At 40.1% G+C, this 20,219-nt stretch overlaps 1 protein-coding gene across 2 annotated transcripts; it reads right to left on the reverse strand.

Moving 5' to 3' along the window:
* Window positions 1-832: 832 nt before the first annotated feature.
* Window positions 833-3,483, reverse strand: LOC114164867. 2 transcript variants are annotated; one of them, XM_028049645.1, is made up of 4 exons: window positions 2,703-3,483; window positions 2,353-2,483; window positions 1,810-1,883; window positions 833-1,720 (listed from the first exon to the last, which is right to left on the reverse strand). In XM_028049645.1, the coding sequence occupies exons 1-4, from the start codon at window positions 3,000-3,002 to the stop codon at window positions 1,098-1,100; spliced, it is 1,128 nt and encodes a 375-aa protein (XP_027905446.1). In that variant the 5' UTR covers window positions 3,003-3,483; the 3' UTR covers window positions 833-1,097. The 2 variants fall into 2 exon arrangements, with proteins under 2 accessions (XP_027905446.1, XP_027905448.1); XM_028049647.1 differs by having other exon boundaries at window positions 2,353-2,420; window positions 2,703-3,476.
* Window positions 3,484-20,219: the final 16,736 nt, after the last annotated feature.

The raw sequence follows: 20,219 nt of genomic DNA on the forward strand, positions 1-20,219 counted from the left end.
GGATCCTAGAGAAAGCATTATAAGGGTTTATCGTATATGAATATTTTAACAATTTTTTTCTATTAAAAATACATGTTTTCATCCAAAAATTGTATATTTTATTGCATATACTAAATAATAAACTCTTAACAAATTTCAAAAAGATGCGTTACCTCTTTTCTTTTACTAACACTTATCTCATTTTTTTTATCACTTTTTAATTTATGGTTCCTTTTATCGCCTAGAATAAAGAACACAAATATATAATAGTAATAGTTTCTTGCATCATTTCTATAAACAAAACTAGTAATAATAACATTATAGTTTAATGTAAAAATATATTTTTTATGAATGTAAAAAGCATTTCGTTACTTTAAGTGTTTCTAAGAGTGAAGAATAATTCCAGAAACATTTAAAAGGATAGAATTTATAATAGTTAATAAAATAATTAAATGACAAATTAAAAATAAATGTAAATAGTATATTTTTCTTAAAACATCAAAATAACCACGCGGACTGCAGAACTCGCGCACTTAGAGGGTGCAATTGTTGACACACCATGCATGCACGGTGATATATATATATATATATATATATATATATATATATATATATATATATATATATATATATATATATATGTATATATACATCAACACCAATAACATTAATCTTAAACTGCAGCTTAAGATTAATAACATACCAGTTAATTTCCTTTCTGTTAATAACAAATTATCGATTAGAGATGATTTTGGTATTTAAAAAAAAAACAATTTTTCTTGCGATAGTCCAAGTTGTTTCCTCGGTCAAAGAACACGCAGTTATGATGATCAAGTCCACTGCTAGGCGAAAATACCCGTTGGATAACATAACATTCCAGTGAAAAATCAGAATATGTTCCCCAGTGCAGTGCTTTCAAAATAATCGTACACAACGCAACCAGTTGGCGAAGAAAAATATAAACATAATAACGAAACAAAGCAAAGCACCAAACCAAGTTGAAACATGATGCAGTGGCACCAAGTATTAGGACAAACTCCAGCATTAAAAATTTCTCTCTCAGCCACAAGTACATGAAATAATAACCGTTTTCTGCACTTGTACTTATTATTTTAGACTTACTTGCTATTCTCATGAGCTACAGCAGCAATCTGGGTGTTCGTTTGTCCTAGCAAGCTGCTTATGGAACGCGCTTTTACAACGCCCAGCTTCATCCTCTTCTTCGTGATTATCTCCGGCTTCTCCTCCTCCTCCTCCTCCTCCACGAAGGGCTCGGCAACACTAAGATTTTGCTTCTCAAGAGAAGAAGAAGAAGAAGAAGAATGGTGGTGGTGTATGTGCACCTTCTTTGGTGCAGTTGATGCAATGGAGCGGCTTCTAACACTTGTCATGCTTCTGAGTCTTCCCTTCCCCAAATGATGCTCACACAGCGAGTAACCAACCAGCGTTTGCTGACAGCACCTCCATCCCCTCCCATTCACACGACTGCACCTAGAACCTTCCATCAGTGCACTACCCCTTACCCTCTTCTTGCTCACACTCACGTTTACATCATCCACTTTTCTCTCTTCTTCATCTTCCTCTTCCGTGCTGTCCTCGTTGCGAGAGGAACACTTCTTGTTCATCTTCGTCTTCATCTTCGCCTTCGTCTTCTTGCTGTGCGTAGCAGCACTGTTATTCTCCTCGAATGCCCCTCTCCTTTTCTTCAGCGGAATAGCTTTCTCTTCCTCGTACCATCTATCTGCAACGCATCAATAATTAACACACACAGTCAACGCCTTTTCTCAATAGCTTTCAACTCTACATGCATTATTCAGCTTGGCCATTTACCTTGAGGAGTGAAAGAAGGGCTTAACGGTGACGCCACCCCAGCTAGAGTTTCCAAACCCAAGTTGCGTCCTTTCCTACAAACAAACCAGACCCAGAAAGACCCACAACCATAACATATACATAAAATTTACGATAAAGGATGGGAGATGAAGGGAAAATAATAGTGCAATGCTTCGAAAGAAGAAAACACAGTGTAGTTGGGGACCAGCATTTGGTGGTGGCTACTTCTGCACCTCTAGTGCAAATGGTAGATGTCCAATTTTGAGAAAGGAACCAAGGACTTTGGTTAGATATGTGGGAGAGCATATATGGTGGCTACACAAACCTCTTAATTAAAATTACTTCAACAGTGTTTTCCACTGATGTATACATTTTTTTTTTTTACAAATAATAATAAAAATAATAATATTTTCTTTTTTCCATGCTAGTTAAAAACTTCAAATCTAGATATGGGTCTCAGTTTTTTTTTCACCTTTTTTACTACAAGACTTCATGAAAGAACAAGAGAGAGGGGAAAAACGATTTCTCTTTTTTGGTTCTTACCTGGTATGATTACCCTTCTCTCCGGAGTCTTCTCCAGGTTCTTCCCTTCCAACAACAACAACCTCCTCCTGCAAGACCAACAAAACCAAAATATACATAGGATCTTGTTCTTGTCCCAAGCGTGCCCCTTTCTGGGTGTGCAAAAAACAAATTTATTAATTTTAAAAGATGAATAAATAAGGAATTTGAGACCAACGGGTAACCACTTGCGAGAGATTGGAAAAAAGTGCACTTGTAAAAGCCCACATCATGAAATTTCGAAAAAACAAAACGGAAATAGTGAACCGATTTTTTTAAAAAAAGGGGAAATAGAAATTAAACAATTAGTGTTTGTGTGTGTTTTTACTTACCAAAGGGTCTTGCTTGTTGTGCTGTCTGTGTGCCCCACTTTCACCGATGCCGGAGGGATCATCCCAGCCGTTGCTTGGCCTCCCGATCGAAGGGAGAGACTGATCAGATGGCTGGCAACGATCCAAGCTCCACGAAGCAGCATGGCGATGGAGCACTGCAGAAGAAGAATGTTTCGCTGCCGTGGAAGCAGCCTCGCTTAGTTGCACCACCACCGGCGACCGGCTGATCAGGTGTGGATCTGACAGAGGCAACGGCGAGACCGACGACGGGAAAAGCACCGGCCTTTTCCGGATCCTCATCGGTGCAAAACAGAACCCAAAAAAACACACACACACACACAACCCACCAGAAGATTCACTCACCCAAAACCGATCTTGAAGTTTCAGATTTCAAACAAAACCAGATAGGAAGAAAGAAAGATAAAGAAGGGTATCCATAAACCAATCTATAGCTACTGCATCTACATGCCCCTTCAAAGACCAAGAAAAAAAATTATGCTTTTATCAACTCTTTCTCTCTCTTTCTCTCTTTCTATCTCTCACCCTTCACACACAAACGCATACCTACACTCTCTCTCTCTCTATCTATCTCCATATATATTGCTTCCATGAGTTATTATTCTCTCTCTAACTTTTATTTGTTGCACCACAGAAAGGGAGTTGTATGGGTGAGGGACGGCACGTGCGACGGAGTCTTTGGGAGGAGGGGGCACGTGTGAGAGTGGCACCGGGTAGGACGGTATCCGGTGGAAGAGAGAGAAAGAGAAAGGGACAGAGTACGACGAGGAAATGAGAGTGGAAGAAAGCGTTACATTACAAAATTACACCAATTTAAAAAAAAAAAAGGGAAAAAGAAGAAAAAAAATTGATAAGAGAAGAAGGGAGTGGGTGGTGGCGTTATCGTTTATACTTTTAAGATGAGAGCCGGTGGGGCCCGCAACCCCGACCCTCCTTAACCGTAACATTAACCTTCTTCACCTTTCTTCATGTCTTCTTCTTCTTCTCTCTCAATACTCTTTCTCCATTTTTTTCTTATCCCTTCTTCTTCTTCCTCCTTGTTCGTGTTCATCGTTTATTGAAGTTTCAAATTCTAGTTTTGCAAAAAATAAAAATAAAAATGTTTTGGAAATGATGAATATGTTCTGGTTTATTTGGCTTAAATATGCTGCTTAAAAAGTGCAAAGAATATGGACTTTACGTCTGATGCTAAGATCAGATTTAGAACCTTTTTGTATCAGATCAGACTCCGAGCACTCCTTCAAATATACCCTCAGGACCAACAACACTCACAAAAATTCATACAGGATCTTCCTGGGTTTAGATTATTTTTCGAAAATTGTTTCCTCTTTAATTCTATTATAAAGTTCATTAAAAAAAATGCCATCAAATAATAAAATAATACTGTCTTAATATCATTACACCAATTAAACATGAATCTTAGTATTATAAGAAAGCAGAATCTTTATATATATTTAGTTCTATTGTCTCACTTCTTTATTACACAACAATTGCTTCGATTCCTTAACCAGCATTTCAACCTCTCACCACAGATGAGAAATGCTAGCAAAATACATTTTGGATAAATTCTTTATTTTTAATGAGAAGTTATGGAAAAATATAAAATAATAAGTGAAGTACATCATCAAATACATGGATGTGATTCATCAAAACTTGTAGCTGTTAACTAAATTTAGTCAACAATAAAGATGTATTTAAAAAATTATATCTAAAACTTAAAAGTATTGATATTTGGGGGAAAATATTGATATTTTACTTCTCTGGGATGAGATGTGCCACAACTTAGATAATGAAATGCACTTGTAATTATATAGTAGAAGATTAACGGTTGAAAGTTGAGATAAAACAAAATAAAACCCAATCTTTGATTTTTTTTTTAATTAATAATTACAATTGCATTTTATATTTTAAAAAGTATTCTTCTGAAATGTGAATCATAGTTTAAATTACATTAAATTAAGTTCGAGACCTTGAAAAGTCAACTGTGTTTGTTGACATAATTTGACGATAATACATGTGTGTCAGGACTATGGCTTTCATTGATTTTTTCGAAAGAGAATCACCTTATGAAACAAACATTGCAGTCATACTGAAATTATTTCCGAAGAATAATAAATGCTATAGGTTTTAGTATAGTTAAAGTTTTATCCTTGTACGTGGCAAAACTATTCAATGTGTTACCCTGTACCAAAATGTCATTGAGATTAAACAAAGGAAGCTTATTTGGCAAAAGATTAATATCTTTTATTATTGTTCCATCTTATTATAGCTTTAGCTATTTACACCTTCCGGTAATGTTTATGAAAAAGGAAAATAAGAGAATAAAGCTATAACGATATATATCAAATAAAACATATATATACATAGCAAAATACATTTTGGATTAGTTATACCTTTCTATAAAGTAATTTTTGATAAGACTAAAAGAAGTTACACATGCCAACAATAGACAAAGTAATTGTCACATGACTTATTGACGAAACATTGCATACAATATCTTCCAACATATGACATAAGATTGGTTAAATATTTGCAACGTTACACCATCAATATCAATTTTGATAGAAAATGCAGTGTATGTTTGGAATCAAGATGTGAGTACAAGTTTCATATTTTGAAGTGAGAAAACAATAACAACAATAAAAAAAATATTAAAGTATGTAGCGAGAGTAATTTCTCTAAACTTACAAGAATTTATGAGAAACGACAATAATAGAAAAAAGCAATACTAATCACCAAAAAGAACACCAATATTTTTAATGTGAAAAAATCATTTCCATGTGTGAAGTAAAAACTCAAGTTCTACTAAGATCAACTATGAATAAAGAAGACTCAAATAAAAAATACAAACAAGATCATGTAACTAGCCAATTTATAAAAGTAATAATGCTCTCAAATATAAAGAACAAATAAAGAGAAACTTGAAATAGAGCGATAGTTATAGACTAATTTCCCTAACCACAAACCTCCAATTGATGATCCCAATGATCAAAATGAAGAACCATATGTCGCAAACCTATTGTCAAAGTTTAAGCCTGATCCAACAATGAATAAAGCAAAAATCATAATTTTATTGAAGTGGTTCGGTGAATGTGCCAACAAATTTTCTCTCTCTTCTAAGGGTTACGATTACAAACTCTCTCTTGACCTAAAAGACCCATTATCTTAAGGTTGGATTGAAAGAAAAGTACATAGTGTTAATCCCTTATAAAGGTTAGGTTCAAGTCTCATTGGTATTATATCTTCTCGATAAATTCTCCCATTGATAGATAGACCCATCAGAGTGGTCCTTGTATAAAAAATAATCCTGACAAAGGGTTCATGTAGTGTCCTATCAAGATGAATGACAGTACGAAAGAGGTACTCGTGGTTGTGAATGCTTCCGCTTGAGGGGGACTATATCAGGGACTCATCCTTGAGGGAAAGATGATTGAAAATCAAAATGAGTTTAAGTTTCATGTTGGGTAGAAATGAGAAAGTTAAGCAACATACAAGTTAAAAGACTCGTAAATCCATTGTTTTAAAATTGTGGTTGAATGTGATGTAATCTTTTATGGATAGGACTTAGGTCTCATTGGTGTTGTTTATCTCTCTTGTGAAATCCCTCCCTAAGAAGCCATCAATGTATGTCATTGGAGAATGCATTTATAATGATGTTCTATTTCTTTATAGAGAAAAAAAGTGAGGAGAGAAAATAATGTAAATGATGAAAGGAATAAATAATATAATGTGAAAAATAGGAATTAAAGAATAATAAAAATGGAGATGCAAAATTGAAGAATAATAATAAAGGTGAATAAAGAAATAGTGTACTTGTTATTTTATGAAAAAGATATTTTTATTAAAGAAAAACATATGTAAGAAAAAATGGGTACTCATTAAATTGGGAGGTGCAACAAAAGTCCATTCCTATTCGTTTTTTTTTTCTGTGACTTAATGGTAAGTCCAAATGCCCCTAAAGCAGTTTAAGGCCCAGCTCATTTTAGGCCCAAGCATTAGAAATGTATAACTTTATCCAATTCAAATCGGAAAAAACATTAAGTAAAATTTGCATTTTTTTTTATATCAATTAATTAAAAGGTTCACCCCAAAAAACTAAATGTTTTAACCCATTATTTCTCATTATTTGGAATAAACATAAAATATTTTTCACTCCAAATCTAGCTTGTTCTTTCTCTTATTATTTGTTCAAAATGAAATAAGTCTGGCCACATTTATGTATTTTGAGTGACAGCATGAGAAGGAGGGAGGGAGCATAGTTAGTACCTCAGTATCCTTTAAAAGCTGTGTCTGTTCTATTTTAGTGCAATTATATAAATATTAAAATTTATATTTTTATAATTTTTTTTTCTTATTTTTTTTCTTACTTTGTCACTTTTACATTTATGTTTTAAGATATATAAATGTTTTTTTATTAATATAAAATGATATTGTAATTAAAGACGACCAAAAGTTATTTTCATTTATTTTTTAAAATATATAGCTAATTTGTAATCCAATTTTATGATAAAATTGCACTTTAATTTTGTTTTAATTTTGATTTTAACAACATTTTTTCACATAATCTCATTAAAAAAAAAAAGCATTTTCCAAATATTAAAAAAATACTGGTTTTTAATTTTGATATTTGCAGGAATAGACTGGAAAATAATACACATTTTCAAGGAACTAAAACTTATTTAATCTATTAATATATATTCCTTCTCCATCAACAAGTGAATTAAAATAGTATATCAATTAAGCTTGGAAGGAAACTGTATTGATAAATAATCTTACTCTACACATTTTCGAATTCGTAAAAGAAAAACTTATTTTACTTAAATTTTAACTTTATGTACAAAAATTTAAACTTATTTTATAAATAATTTATTTTATTTAGAAAAAAAAGTTTATTAACCAGTAAAGTGAGTTTTCGCAAACATATTCCAAGTGAAATCTATATTTTTATGATTCAACGTGTATAATTTTAACATCATACATTTGAGTCTTTAGTTATAAACAAGAATATTTTATTATAATCATATAGTTTTTCATATACTAAGTATCTAACTAAATTTTTATAATATTTTTAAGCGGAAAATTATATTTATTTAAGTAGCAACAAGTTATAAAATAAATAATATTAGTTTAATCTAATTAAATATTAACTTTTTATGATAAAAAATAAACACAACAAATTATAAAATTAAATGAATTATATTAAAACAACACACACATAAATATATTATTTAATGAATGTGAAAAGAGTGAATTTCATATAAGATTATAGGTGGCTACACAAAATTAATATCTTTAAAAATGTATTTAGTTGTTATTTTCATCGCTAACTAAAATTTAAAATGCATTTAAAGAAAAAAAAATTTTTCTCGTTAATCATAATTTAAAGCTTATTTAGCAACCAAAAAAATTTTCAGTTACTAATTAACTATTGATAAAAATATTCGTTAGTAATTTAAATTCTAAAATTGTTAGTAAATTTTGATTTATCGACAAATTTACTTATATCAGTAAAAATATATTAATAATTACGAAAATTTTTATAGTGCTTTCTCTTCTTCTTTTCCTTTTTTTTTTAGGGTCGTTCATCATTAATGTTGTCACTCTCTTCTATTATCATTGTCACCATTATCATTGTTGTCCACCTTTGGCTTTTCTACCTTCTCATCCTATTCCTCTTCCTCCATCTTCTCTTATTCTTCCTCCTCCTCTTTTTCTTACTCATCTTTTGGTATTGTCATTGTTGCTATAAACGCCATAATCATTGCCACCACCTTCTTCTCATCCTCCTCCACCTACTTTTTTCTCTTCGTTCTTCTTCCATTCTTTTTACCAATTTCTATTAAATTTATAACACATATTTCGTCAGGTTTGGCAGAAAAATTGACGCCCACTTTACTGATGAAATTATCCATGAATTTTAAAAATACAATTACTTACAAATTTACTAATGAATTTTCAAAAGTTTAATTATTGAGAAATTTACCGACGAATGTTCAAAAACATCAATTATAGATAGTTTTATCGACGAAGTTAAAAAAATCCATTATTGACTAGTTTACCAACAAATTATATTGCATTACCAAAGAATTTTAGAAACGAATCCATTACTAAGAAAAACATTTGGTAAATGTTATTTTATCGATGATTTTTTTTCGTTGGAAAAATTTTGTCAGATCGTGAATAATATGATATTTTCTTGTAATGTAACAGTTATGTGTTATTGTTTTTCAAAATTAATGTCTTCACTTTTATTCATTATAAGGCCTTTAGGTACTTTACACAAGTTATAATATCATAACTCAAAATTTTTTACTTATTACATGAAATGCTAAATATAAATATTTATATAATTCCATCTCACATCATCAAAAAATATAATAAATAAGTATTCATACATCACTTGATTAGTCTAAGGATAAATCCACACTAAAATATTCTAATATACTTATTAAATAAGTCTTACTAAAGATAACACATGACTTATATAAATGTTTAATATCATATTTTCTCACTTATAACTCAATGTAGTTATGATAATTATTACAATATTCATTATCAATTTTTTTTAATCTTCTAGGCATTTAAAATACCATCAATGCTAAAATACTATAATAGGTAGAATAATTTCTCGTGGATGTAAATATCACATCATTCAATCCATACTTTTAGAATGTATTTATATTTGTATCATCACATTTAATATAGAACATGTCACATTATTAAGAAAATCATTTACTTAAACCCATAATATAAAATCTTGTTGTTCCTGCAGAAGGACAAATAAGATAAGTTAGGCACGAGTGTCACCTTACCATGTAGTCCGCTATCTCCTTAGTTGGCCTCTTCCCATTCAATACATGTCGGCTTGAACCCAGGAGGGGTTACCTGCAGAAGAATCTTTGAAGCTCAAGTAAGTCAAAGCTCTCAAAGAGTCAAATCAGCAATTAATGAATGCGTACCTTTAAATGATGGGGTCCACGTGTATTTATAGAACATTAATGACGTTTGACCATTGCATGGGCTGGGTTTTGACCTGGGCCCTAGCTTGGGCCATGAGTGGGCCTGGGCCCCAAAACTGGCCCTGGGGACCTATTGAAGGAGGAGCATCGATGTTAGCTATATTTCTAGGTAAGTAGTCGGCCTTGACCGGCCACTTGCCTAGATGTCTTGTGCTGGTGGTGTCCGGGCACTAGATGCTAGGCGGTTTTGATGTGTATATTTGTTTACTTAGTTGAGTTTGGCTAGGTACGGTACACCAGTCCCCCAGCCTTGTCCGATATGGGTTGTCGGTCAAGGATGATATGTGTTGGTTAACTAGCAAAACCGGCTAGGTGTGATACACCAGTCCCCCAGCCTTTAAGTGTGGTGAACAGTGTTAAGGCTTGGAAGTGTCAGAAGGTAGGTGAAAAGGCGTCAGGTGGTCACATCGTTAAAACTTTGGCGCCGTCGTTTTTTATGTGTCATATCCTTCATAATGGTGTCGATTGGTCTGGGGTTTCATTTTGGCGGGAAGAGGTTTTAGTCGTTTGGGATCGTGGACTATAAATATGGGCTTGAAAGCAGCTGAGGGTTTACTTGGTTCATTTGCGAGTTTTGAAATCAGAGACCCTGTGCGCATAATATTGTCCGACTAGTTCCCAAATTCCGCCGACATCTTTCCGTAAACACGAAAACAGGTATGTCTAGTAGCGATAGCTCATCGTTATCTGCATCTAGTAGTAGTCAGAGTACTGAGTCGGATAGGAGTAGAGATGACCGGCTTCGTGGAGAAGGTATAAGTGCTGGAGTTGGCACAAGTGGGATGCCAATGGAAGTAGTGAGGGAGGTCCGAGAAGATCCTCCTGAAGAGCTGGAGGAAAGTAATTGGCCGGCTAAGGGCGGTTATGCGTGGGTTGCGTCCGATGTTCGTGAACAGTCATCCTTGTTTAGGTGGTCTCGTCTGCTGAATTCTTGGCTTAATTGTACGCCCGTCATATCTAGAGGGGTCAGTGGAGATATTGTTTCACTGGAAAGAGTGAGCGCCATCGACCGGGTATGCCACGGTCAAGAGGGGGCTACCGAGAAATTCTTTTACATGTACATGTGTCATTTTCTCAGCTTCATATACGACTACCTTTCGACGACTTTACTATGGGTGTGCTGCGGGCTTTGAATGTGGCGCCTACTCAACTACACCCTAACAGTTGGGCTTACTTACAGGCCTTCCGCATTCTGTGCGAGTCGCTGTACTTGGAGCCTTCACCTTATGCGTTTTTGTATTTCTATGATACCAGACCCCGGAGGCCGGCTACCTGGTTGTCATTGATAAGTCGTCCTAGCATTAGCAGGTTGGATGCATTCTCCCAATCTTTCAAGCACTTCAAGGACGGATACTTCAAGGTTGTGGTGAAGGAGGGAGGTGAGCCGCATTTCCTGAATGCGGATGGGAATACAAAGTTCCCTTTCAGTTGGACCAATAACCCTTTGCGTTACAAGGATATGGGGGTGGAGGAGTTGTCGTCTGGAGATAAGGAGGTGGTGGGGATGTTGTTAAGATTTGTGGATAAGTTGCCCACTAAGGGCTTAGTTAGGGTTTATAATTCGGTGCATCCGATTATAGATATTGAAGGTATCTGTTTATTACTTAAACTGTGTTAATGATGCTAAGTTGTTTTGATCCGAGTTGTGATATGTTATTGCAGGACATATGACACAGTCTGGCAAGAAGAACTTGGCGCTCTTTCAAGCGCTGAGGAAGGAGATGGCCGCCAAGGCCAAGGAGGCTGGGAAAACTGGTGTTCCCAATCTGTAGGAATCTGTGGTGGAAGTACACGTTCATGGCGGCACGAAGAGGAAGGTTGAGCTTCCGCCTCGACCCGGGAAGGGTAAGGATGTGAAGAAAGTGAGGGCAGCTATTCTCGGGTCAGGTGATGGGGCGGGGTCGGCCAGTGGCGAGAAGTTGCCGGAAGCCGGGCTAATTGAGTTGCCGGAGATATGCGTGAGAAAGGACATCTCAATTAACTTGCCAGATACTGTTGTGAACTCCATCGACAATATGGAGGTTGATCATATTGTGAGAACCATGGTTGAGTTTGGGAGTAAGGCATTGGTGTTGAGTAGACGTGTGGGGTCCCTTTACAGAAGGGAAGTGAAGGAGGCGGGAGGGCTGCAGGATAAAGTGGACAAGTTGGCGGAGGAGAAGGCGGCGTTGGAGAAGGAGAAGGAAAGTTGGGAGGCTGAGAGAAAGAGGTTGGTGTCGTGGAAGGTTCGTTGTTTAGATTCTAAGGAGAAATTGAATAAGCGTATAGGGGAGCTTGAGGAAGACTATGAGGATTTAAAGGACAAGTATGACGGGGCTGTTGGTGAATTGGATGACTTGAAGAATAGTGTTATTCAGGAGCATATAAATGGCTTTGAGAAGGGGTTGCGACAGGCGGCCTTCTTTTATAAGGAAGTGGATGCCCTGGATTCAAGGTTTGATGTAGATAAAGACGTGGTTGGTGGAAAGCTGGTAGGGGAGGATGAAGAGGGTGGGGAGGAGGTTGGGAATGAGGTGGCCGAGGCGGAGAAAGATGTGGATGCGCCCGTGGAGGATGACAAAGCAGCTTAGGATGTAGTTTTTATGATTGTTCTATTTCGCAATGAATCCTAAGTCTGTAATAACTCGTACAATATTTTTATTTGTTTTTAATGTGATGCATCTTGTGGATATATATGTTGTGGTTATTGATAATAGCATGTGATAGGAATATGCGATATGTTGTGTTGTATGCGTAGGGGAGCATTGTTGGCGTTTGTATGATAACCACGAGTAAAGGGTGTTCGACCCAGGCCGCTTACTTGTGGTAAGGGTGGGGAACTTAAACGAATTAAGCACAAGTAAAGGGTGTTCGACCCAGGCCGCTTACTTGTGGTAAGGGTGGGGAACTTAAACGAATTAAGCACAAGTAAAGGGTGTTCGACCCAGGCCGCTTACTTGTGGTAAGGGTGGGGAACTTAAACGAATTAAGCACAAGTAAAGGGTGTTCGACCCAGGCCGTTTACTTGTGGTAAGGGTGGGGAACTTAAACGAATTAAACACGAGTAAAGGGTGTTCGACCCAGGCCGCTTACTTGTGGTAAGGGTGGGGAACTTAAACGAATTAAGCACAAGTAAAGGGTGTTCGACCCAGGCCGCTTACTTGTGGTAAGGGTGGGGAACTTAAACGAATTAAACACTAGTAAAGTAGTACAAAGTTATGAAGTAGGGAACCACTCATTTTATTAATTGAAATGGGGGTGCCTCGTTAAAACCTCCTTGGCCAAAACCCTCCTTAGGGAAAAAAGACCAAGTGAGGAAAAAGAGTACACCCGTGGTTACAAGTATGGGTCTGCTTATGGTGTATGTTCAACTGAAATAAAACTTGAGGTGGGATACATTCCATGTGTTGGGGATTTCTTCCCCGGATAGTTGTTCTAGGCGATAAGCCCCACCTCCTGTGTCTTCTCGTATGCGGTATGGGCCGTCCCAATTGGCGGAGAACTTGCCATCCTTCTTTCTAGCACTGCTGGCCATTCTCCATACTAGGTCTCCTATGACAAACGATCGCGGGTGCAAGTTTGCGTTATATTTCTTGGCGGCTCGTTGTTTGGCAGCGAGATTGCGTATTTGGGCTTTTTCTCTGAGTTTGGGAAGGAGGTTGAGATGCAAGGCCATGTTTTGTTGGTTATTAGCTGGGTCGTATAGTTCTCGGCGCAGGGATGGTTCGCCAATTTCTACTGGTATCATGGCGTCTGCGCCGTAGACCAGGCTGAAGGGGGATTCGTTAGTTGACGATTGCGGGGTGCATCTGTAGGCCCATAGTACTTCAATTAACTCTTCTGGCCATCGACCTTTAGCGGTATCCAATCTTTTGCGCAGTTCCACGAGGATAACTTTGTTTGCCGCTTCCGCCTGCCCATTGGTCTGCGGGTGTTCTACAGAGCTTGTGATATGTTTGATGCCCAAACCGGTGTAGAATTTTTCTAGTTCCTTGTCAATGAATTGTCGGCCGTTATCTGTTATGATGGTATGCGGTATGCCATATCTGCATATGATGTCCTTCCACACAAACTGTTGGACTTGCTGGGCCGTGATAGTGGTCAACGGTTTGGCTTCAATCCACTTGGTGAAGTAGTCAACGGCTACGATTAGGAACTTAACCTGTCCTTTGCCGGGTGTGAATGGGCCTAGGATGTCCATCCCCCATTTAGCGAACGGCCAGGGGGACAGTATGTGGTGTAGCTGTTCTTGTTTTTGATGTATAAGGTTGCCGTGCTTCTGACATGGTTTGCACTTTTTGACGTAGTCTTGGCAGTCCGCCTCTATTGTAGGCCAGAAGTACCCGGCTCTGAGAATTCTTGTGGCCATGGTGCGAGCGCCTGAACGATAACCGCAGATCCCTTCGTGTAGTTCCTTAATGACGTACTGGGCTTGTTTTGGCGTGACACATTTAAGTAGGGGCTGGCCGTATCCGCGTTTGTAGAGGTCGTCGCCTACCATAGTGTACCTGGCGGCCTTGGCCAGCCAAGTTTTGTCCGCGTCGGCCGGGGGGTTGCGAGTTTTGAGGTACTGGATGTAAGGGGTGGTCCAGTTTGGGTTTTGGGTAGGGGTGGGATTGTCTGACGGGGGGTGGGTTAGCATTTGGCAAGTGTGTGTGACGGAGGGTGTGGATAGTGTTTGCTGTAGCAAGGACCGGTTGCGGCTTTTGAGTTTGGTGCTGGCTAACTTGGAAAGGATGTCTGCTCTGACGTTGTCGGTTCTGGGTATGTGTTCGATGCGGACTAGTTCGAAAGCGGATTGGATGATTGCGCGGACCAAATGGTAATATTGTTGGAGGACGGGGTCTTTAATTTGGAACTCGTCGTTCAGATGACCTACTGTGAGTTTGGAGTCGGTTTTACATGTTAGCTTTTTGACGCCTACTTCACGGGCTAGAGAGAGACCGGCCAGTATAGCTTCGTATTCGGCTTGATTATTCGATGTTTTGAAAGCGAAATGGAGAGATTTCTCAATGAGGATGTCGTTGGGGCCTTCCAGTACGATGCCGGCACCCGCACCCCTTGGGTTTGAGGAGCCATCTACATGAAGCGTCCATTGGTCCTCGGTAGGTGTTTGTTGTAGGTCGTTGACGAAGTCCAAGAGACATTGGGCTTTGATGGGGCCGTGTGGTTCATAGCGGATGTTAAATTCGGAGAGCTCCACGGCCCATGACGACATGCGCCCGACTAAGTCTGGTTTTTGTAATATTTTCTGAATTGGATAATCGGTCTTGACGGTTATGGTGTGGTTTTGGAAATATGGACGTAAGCGGCGTGCGGCGTGGACCAAGGATAGGGCTAGTTTTTCTACCATTTGGTATCTGGTTTCAGGGTCTTGGAGTGTCCTGCTTACAAAGTAAACAGGGTGCTGGGTGCCTTCTGCTTCTTGGACAAGGGCAGCGCTGACGGTGTGATTGGTGGCCGTGATGTACACTAGCAGGGGTTGGCTAGTGTTAGGTTTGCGGAGGATGGGGGGTGAGGTTAGGGATGCTTTGAGCTTGAGGAATATTTGTTCACAATCTTCAGTCCACGTGAACCGGGCGGATTTCTTTAGGAGCTGAATTATGGGTTGAGTTTGTTCTGCTAGTTTTGGTAGGAAACGAGATATAGCTGTGAGGCGGCCAATTAGTCGTTGTACTTCTTTGATGGTGGTTGGGCTACGCATCTCGATGATAGCCTTGCATTTTTCGGGGTTGACCTCTATGCCGCGCTGAGTTAACATGAAACTGAGGAATTTACCCCGGTCCACGCCGAATACGCACTTCTCAGGGTTCAGGCGGAGGTTGTACTGGTGTAATGCGGAGAAAACCGCCTCCAAATCTATAGCGTGTTGATGATGGCTTGGGGATTTGACGACCATGTCATCGACGTAGACTTCGACACAATGACCTGTGAGGTGGCTGAAGACTTTGTCCATTAGCCGCTGGTAGGTTGCCCCAGCGTTTTTGAGGCCGAAGGGCATGACTCTATAGAAGTAGTTGGCATCGTCTGTGATGAAGGCGGTCTTGTGCATGTCTGCTGTGGCCATGGGTATTTGGTTATAGCCTGAGTATGCGTCCAGAAAGCTAAGTACTTTATTTCCTGCCGCGCCGTCTACAAGGCGGTCGATGTTGGGTAGGGGGTAGGCGTCGCGAGGGCATGCCTTGTTTAGATCTGTGTAGTCCACGCACATCCGCCATTTACCATTGGCTTTCTTCACCAAGACAACGTTAGAGAGCCAGGTGGTGTAATGCGCTTCATCTATGAATCCTGCGCTCAGCAACTTGTCGGCTTCTATTTTGGCTGCCTGTCTGCGTTCTTCACCAAGTTTGCGTTTTTTCTGAGATACGTAGCGGGCTTCTTTATATACCGAGAGCTTGTGGGATGCGACGTTGGGGTCTACCCCTGGGAGGTCGGCGGCTAACCAAGCGAAGAGATCCGTGTTGTTTATAAGGATGGGTGTAATTGTGGCACGCTCATCAAGACTTAAACCAGTGCCCAAGTTGATGGAATGGCCGTTGGGGAGTCCCAGGGGGGTTGTGTCCTCGACTGGTTCGAGGCGGGCATCTCGGCCTATTCTGGGATCAAGGTCTTCGCCGGATAAGGCTATGCGTGAATTAGGTGGTCGCTCGATGTGGTTTGTCTGTTGGATTGGGAGTTGGGGCCTTAAGCTTGCCATGTAGCATTCGCGTGCCAAACGTTGGTCGCAGTGGATGGTTAGGATATCACCGGATGGTGCTGGGAACTTCATGGCCAAATGCGGGGTGGAGACGACTGCTCCGAGGGTGTTGAGGGAAGGACGGCCCAAGAGTATGTTGTAGGATGTGGGTGCGTCGACTATTAGGAAGCGGATTAGGATTGTTTTTGTTTGGGTTCCTTCCCGAAAGACGGTATGGAGGTCTATGTAGCCACGGGTAGAGACTTGTTCGCCAGAAAAGCCGTATATGGGCTCGTCATATGGGATCATAGCGGTGTCAGGGAGTTGCAATTTTTGGTAAGTGTCCCAGTAGAGGATGTCAACTGAGCTGCCTTGATCTACCAGTACTTTTTTAACGGCATAGTTTTCGATTTCAACTGTGATGACCATGGGGTCGTCTTGTTGGTGGTCGAGGCCGTGAAAGTCATCATCAGTGAAAACGATGGGGGGCATACGTCGTCTGTGGTGGGTTTGGGTGATGTGGTTGATAGATTGTATGTGGCGGAGGTGTTTCTTTCTGGCAGATGAGGTGGAGTCTCCGCTTGCGAAGCCACCAGAGATGGTGTTAATAGTACCTCGCAAGGGGGGGTCGGCAGGGGTGATGTTGGTGTGGGCGGGTTGTGAGTGTTGGTCATTGGGTTGGGCGGGTTGGTTATTGTGGTTGGCACCACTTGGTTGTCGTCTGTGGTCGTGTCGTGGGGGGTGGTGGGTTTGAGAGGAGGTGTGGTCATCTCTGCGGATGAAGCGGCGAAAGTGGCCGGCGCGTACCAGTTCTTCGATCTTATCCTGTAGCGCTTTGCACTCTTCTGTAGTATGACTGTGATTGCGGTGGTATCGACAGTACTTGGTCATGTCAGCGTTAGGAGGGGTGGTTGTTTTGCGTGGTGGGGGGAGGAGGTCAGCTTGGAGGGCTTCGTCAAGGATGCGGGAGCGGGCTACTGTGAGTGGGGCGTATCTGGTAAAACGTGGTTGGCGGGGTTCACGTGGACGGGTATCAGGGCGCGGGTGAGGCTGTGGGGTGGGGTTGGGTACGGGGTTGGGATTGGGGGTGGCGGTGTTGGCGGCATAGTCGTTGCAGAATTTAGTGTGAAGGGTTTGCATTTCTTCCATGCGAACGTAGTCAGCGGCACGCAGCTTGAGTTCGTGCATGGAGGTGGGTGGGTGAAGGTAGACGTTGTTAGCGAAGGGTCCGGGTTGCAGGGTGAGGGTCATGCATTGGAGTATCATTTCCTGGTTAAGGTGTGGTGTGCAAAGGGCTGCTTTACTAAAGCGGTCGATGAATGTTCTGAGAGGTTCATTGGGCTCCTGTCTGATGCCTAGTAAGGACATGGTGGTGGTTTGGTGAGGGCGGCTGTCGGCGAAATGTGTGGAGAACATGTGGGAAAGGGTGTCGAAATTATCAATGGAGTAGGGTGGGAGGGTGGTGAACCACTCTAGGGCGGGGCCTTTGAGTGTTGTGGGGAAAGCTTTGCAGAAGACTGCGTCCTGGGACGTATACAGAGCAATATGTGTGATGTAAACTTTCAGGTGTTCATCGGGGTCGGTTTCGCCAGTGTAGCGATCGAGGTTGAATGGTTCCCACTGGGTTGGGAGAGGGGTGTTAGCGATAAAGTCTGTGAATGGGTGGCGGCGTCTGGGCTGGTGGGGGGGGAGAATGTGGGGTGGGAGTGGGTGGTTGATCATGGTAGGGAAGGTGGAGGTGATGTTATGAGGGGGGATGTGGGTTGTGGGAAGATATGGGGGGTGGTAGGGTGGGACGTACGCGGTGTGAAGCGTAGTGGGTATGTTGTGGGGAACGTGGGTTGTTGAGGGTGCGGTAGGTCCTGGGTGACCTGGTGGGAAGTGTTGGGGGTGTGTGGTAGTGAGAGGGGTTTGTTGGGTGGTGGTGAAAGTGTGGGGGTGGGGTTGTATTCACTTTCTTCCTCTGTAGGTTGGAAAGCCGGAGACTTCACAGCTTCAGAGGTCTCTTTGGCTTTTCCTTTCAGGTCGGCATCTGCCTCGATCTTCCTCCTGAGGCGGGAGTTCTCTTGTTTGAGCGCTTCTATCTCTTCTGCGTTGCGTTTCTTCAGGTTTGCAAGTTCTTGTTGCATCTTCATCTGGCCGTCTAGGATGGCGGCCAAATCAGGGGTGACGCCAGGAGGTCCAGAGGGACCAGCGTCAACTTGCTTGCTAGCTCCAGCTTTGCTGCGGGTAGAAACCATCTTCAGAGAAAAGCGGGTACTAAGGGTGTTCGTCTCGTGCCCCACGGTGGGCGCCAATTGTTCCTGCAGAAGGACAAATAAGATAAGTTAGGCACGAGTGTCACCTTACCATGTAGTCCGCTATCTCCTTAGTTGGCCTCTTCCCATTCAATACATGTCGGCTTGAACCCAGGAGGGGTTACCTGCAGAAGAATCTCCGAAGCTCAAGTAAGTCAAAGCTCTCAAAGAGTCAAATCAGCAATTAATGAATGCGTACCTTTAAATAATGGGGTCCACGTGTATTTATAGAACATTAATGACGTTTGACCATTGCATGGGCTGGGTTTTGACCTGGGCCCTAGCTTGGGCCATGAGTGGGCCTGGGCCCCAAAACTGGCCCTGGGGACCTATTGAAGGAGGAGCATCGATGTTAGCTAACTTTCTAGGTAAGTAGTCGGCCTTGACCAGCCACTTGCCTAGATGTCTTGTGCTGGTGGTGTCTGGGCACTAGATGCTAGGCGGTTTTGATGTGTATATTTGTTTACTTGGTTGAGTTTGGCTAGGTACGGTACACTTGTAAACAAAGAAACATCTCTTGAGCGACACAAATTCTCTTGAGAGACATTTTTCGATAATCTTTTTTCCTACTTATGTTGTAAACCAATTTTTGAGTAATACAATACATTACTTGAGCATTATTTCAAACACTTGAGTGACACATACTTTAACAAGAGACAATTTATGGCCTTCTTTCACATTCCAACATCTAAGTATCACTCCATGGATCATGTGTTGTCATTATCAAAATACTTAAGTGATCACATTATTAAAGGAGATATAGTTGATTGGCTTATTCCTACTTAAGTTTGTAAACAAGCATTTGAGCAATTTATATGACGCTCCCACCCCTTTCCTTTTCTCTTCCTTTTCCTACTCCCTCTTCACTTTCTCTTTCTTATCTCCATTTCTCTCTAAATTTGTGCTTTCAACCGTCATATATTTTTGAATTTGATCGCACCTCATAGTAACTAAGGAGTTATAGAATGTTTCTACTCAATCATATTTTCAAATTTGTGTCTACTTGTATGCCATGTGTGCCCTTATCTCTCCACTCTCTCCTTCCCTCATCCTTCTTGTCTTCCACTCTCCTTGTGACAAATGACGAAGAAGATGGGAGATGGGAGAAAAGGACAAATGTAGAGTACACGTGGATACAAATGTGTCAATACGTGACACCATTATTTGTCTCATGAAAAAAAAATTAACATCGTTAGATTTTAGTATTTCATCCATTCATTTCTAAAGTATATGGACCAAATAGAATAAAAAACACGGATAGAGAGAAATTCTAAAATTGCATTATAATTTTTGAATTAAAATCACAATTAATCCAAAATATATAAACTTGGAAAAAAAAATTGCAATTACAATTATTTATATTACTTTAAAGATAATAGTATAAAAGTTATTGTTTTCCTATCTCAAAATTGAACATTGAACAAATATTGTTTAAACAAATGACCTAAAAATAGAAAGAAAGATATAGGAGTCTTCTTAAAAGGAAGAAAGAAATAAATAAAACAAGATAAATAAAGATCATTGAATG

This window comes from Vigna unguiculata, chromosome 1 (genome assembly GCF_004118075.2).
Source record: "Vigna unguiculata cultivar IT97K-499-35 chromosome 1, ASM411807v1, whole genome shotgun sequence".
NCBI lineage: Eukaryota > Viridiplantae > Streptophyta > Magnoliopsida > Fabales > Fabaceae > Vigna > Vigna unguiculata.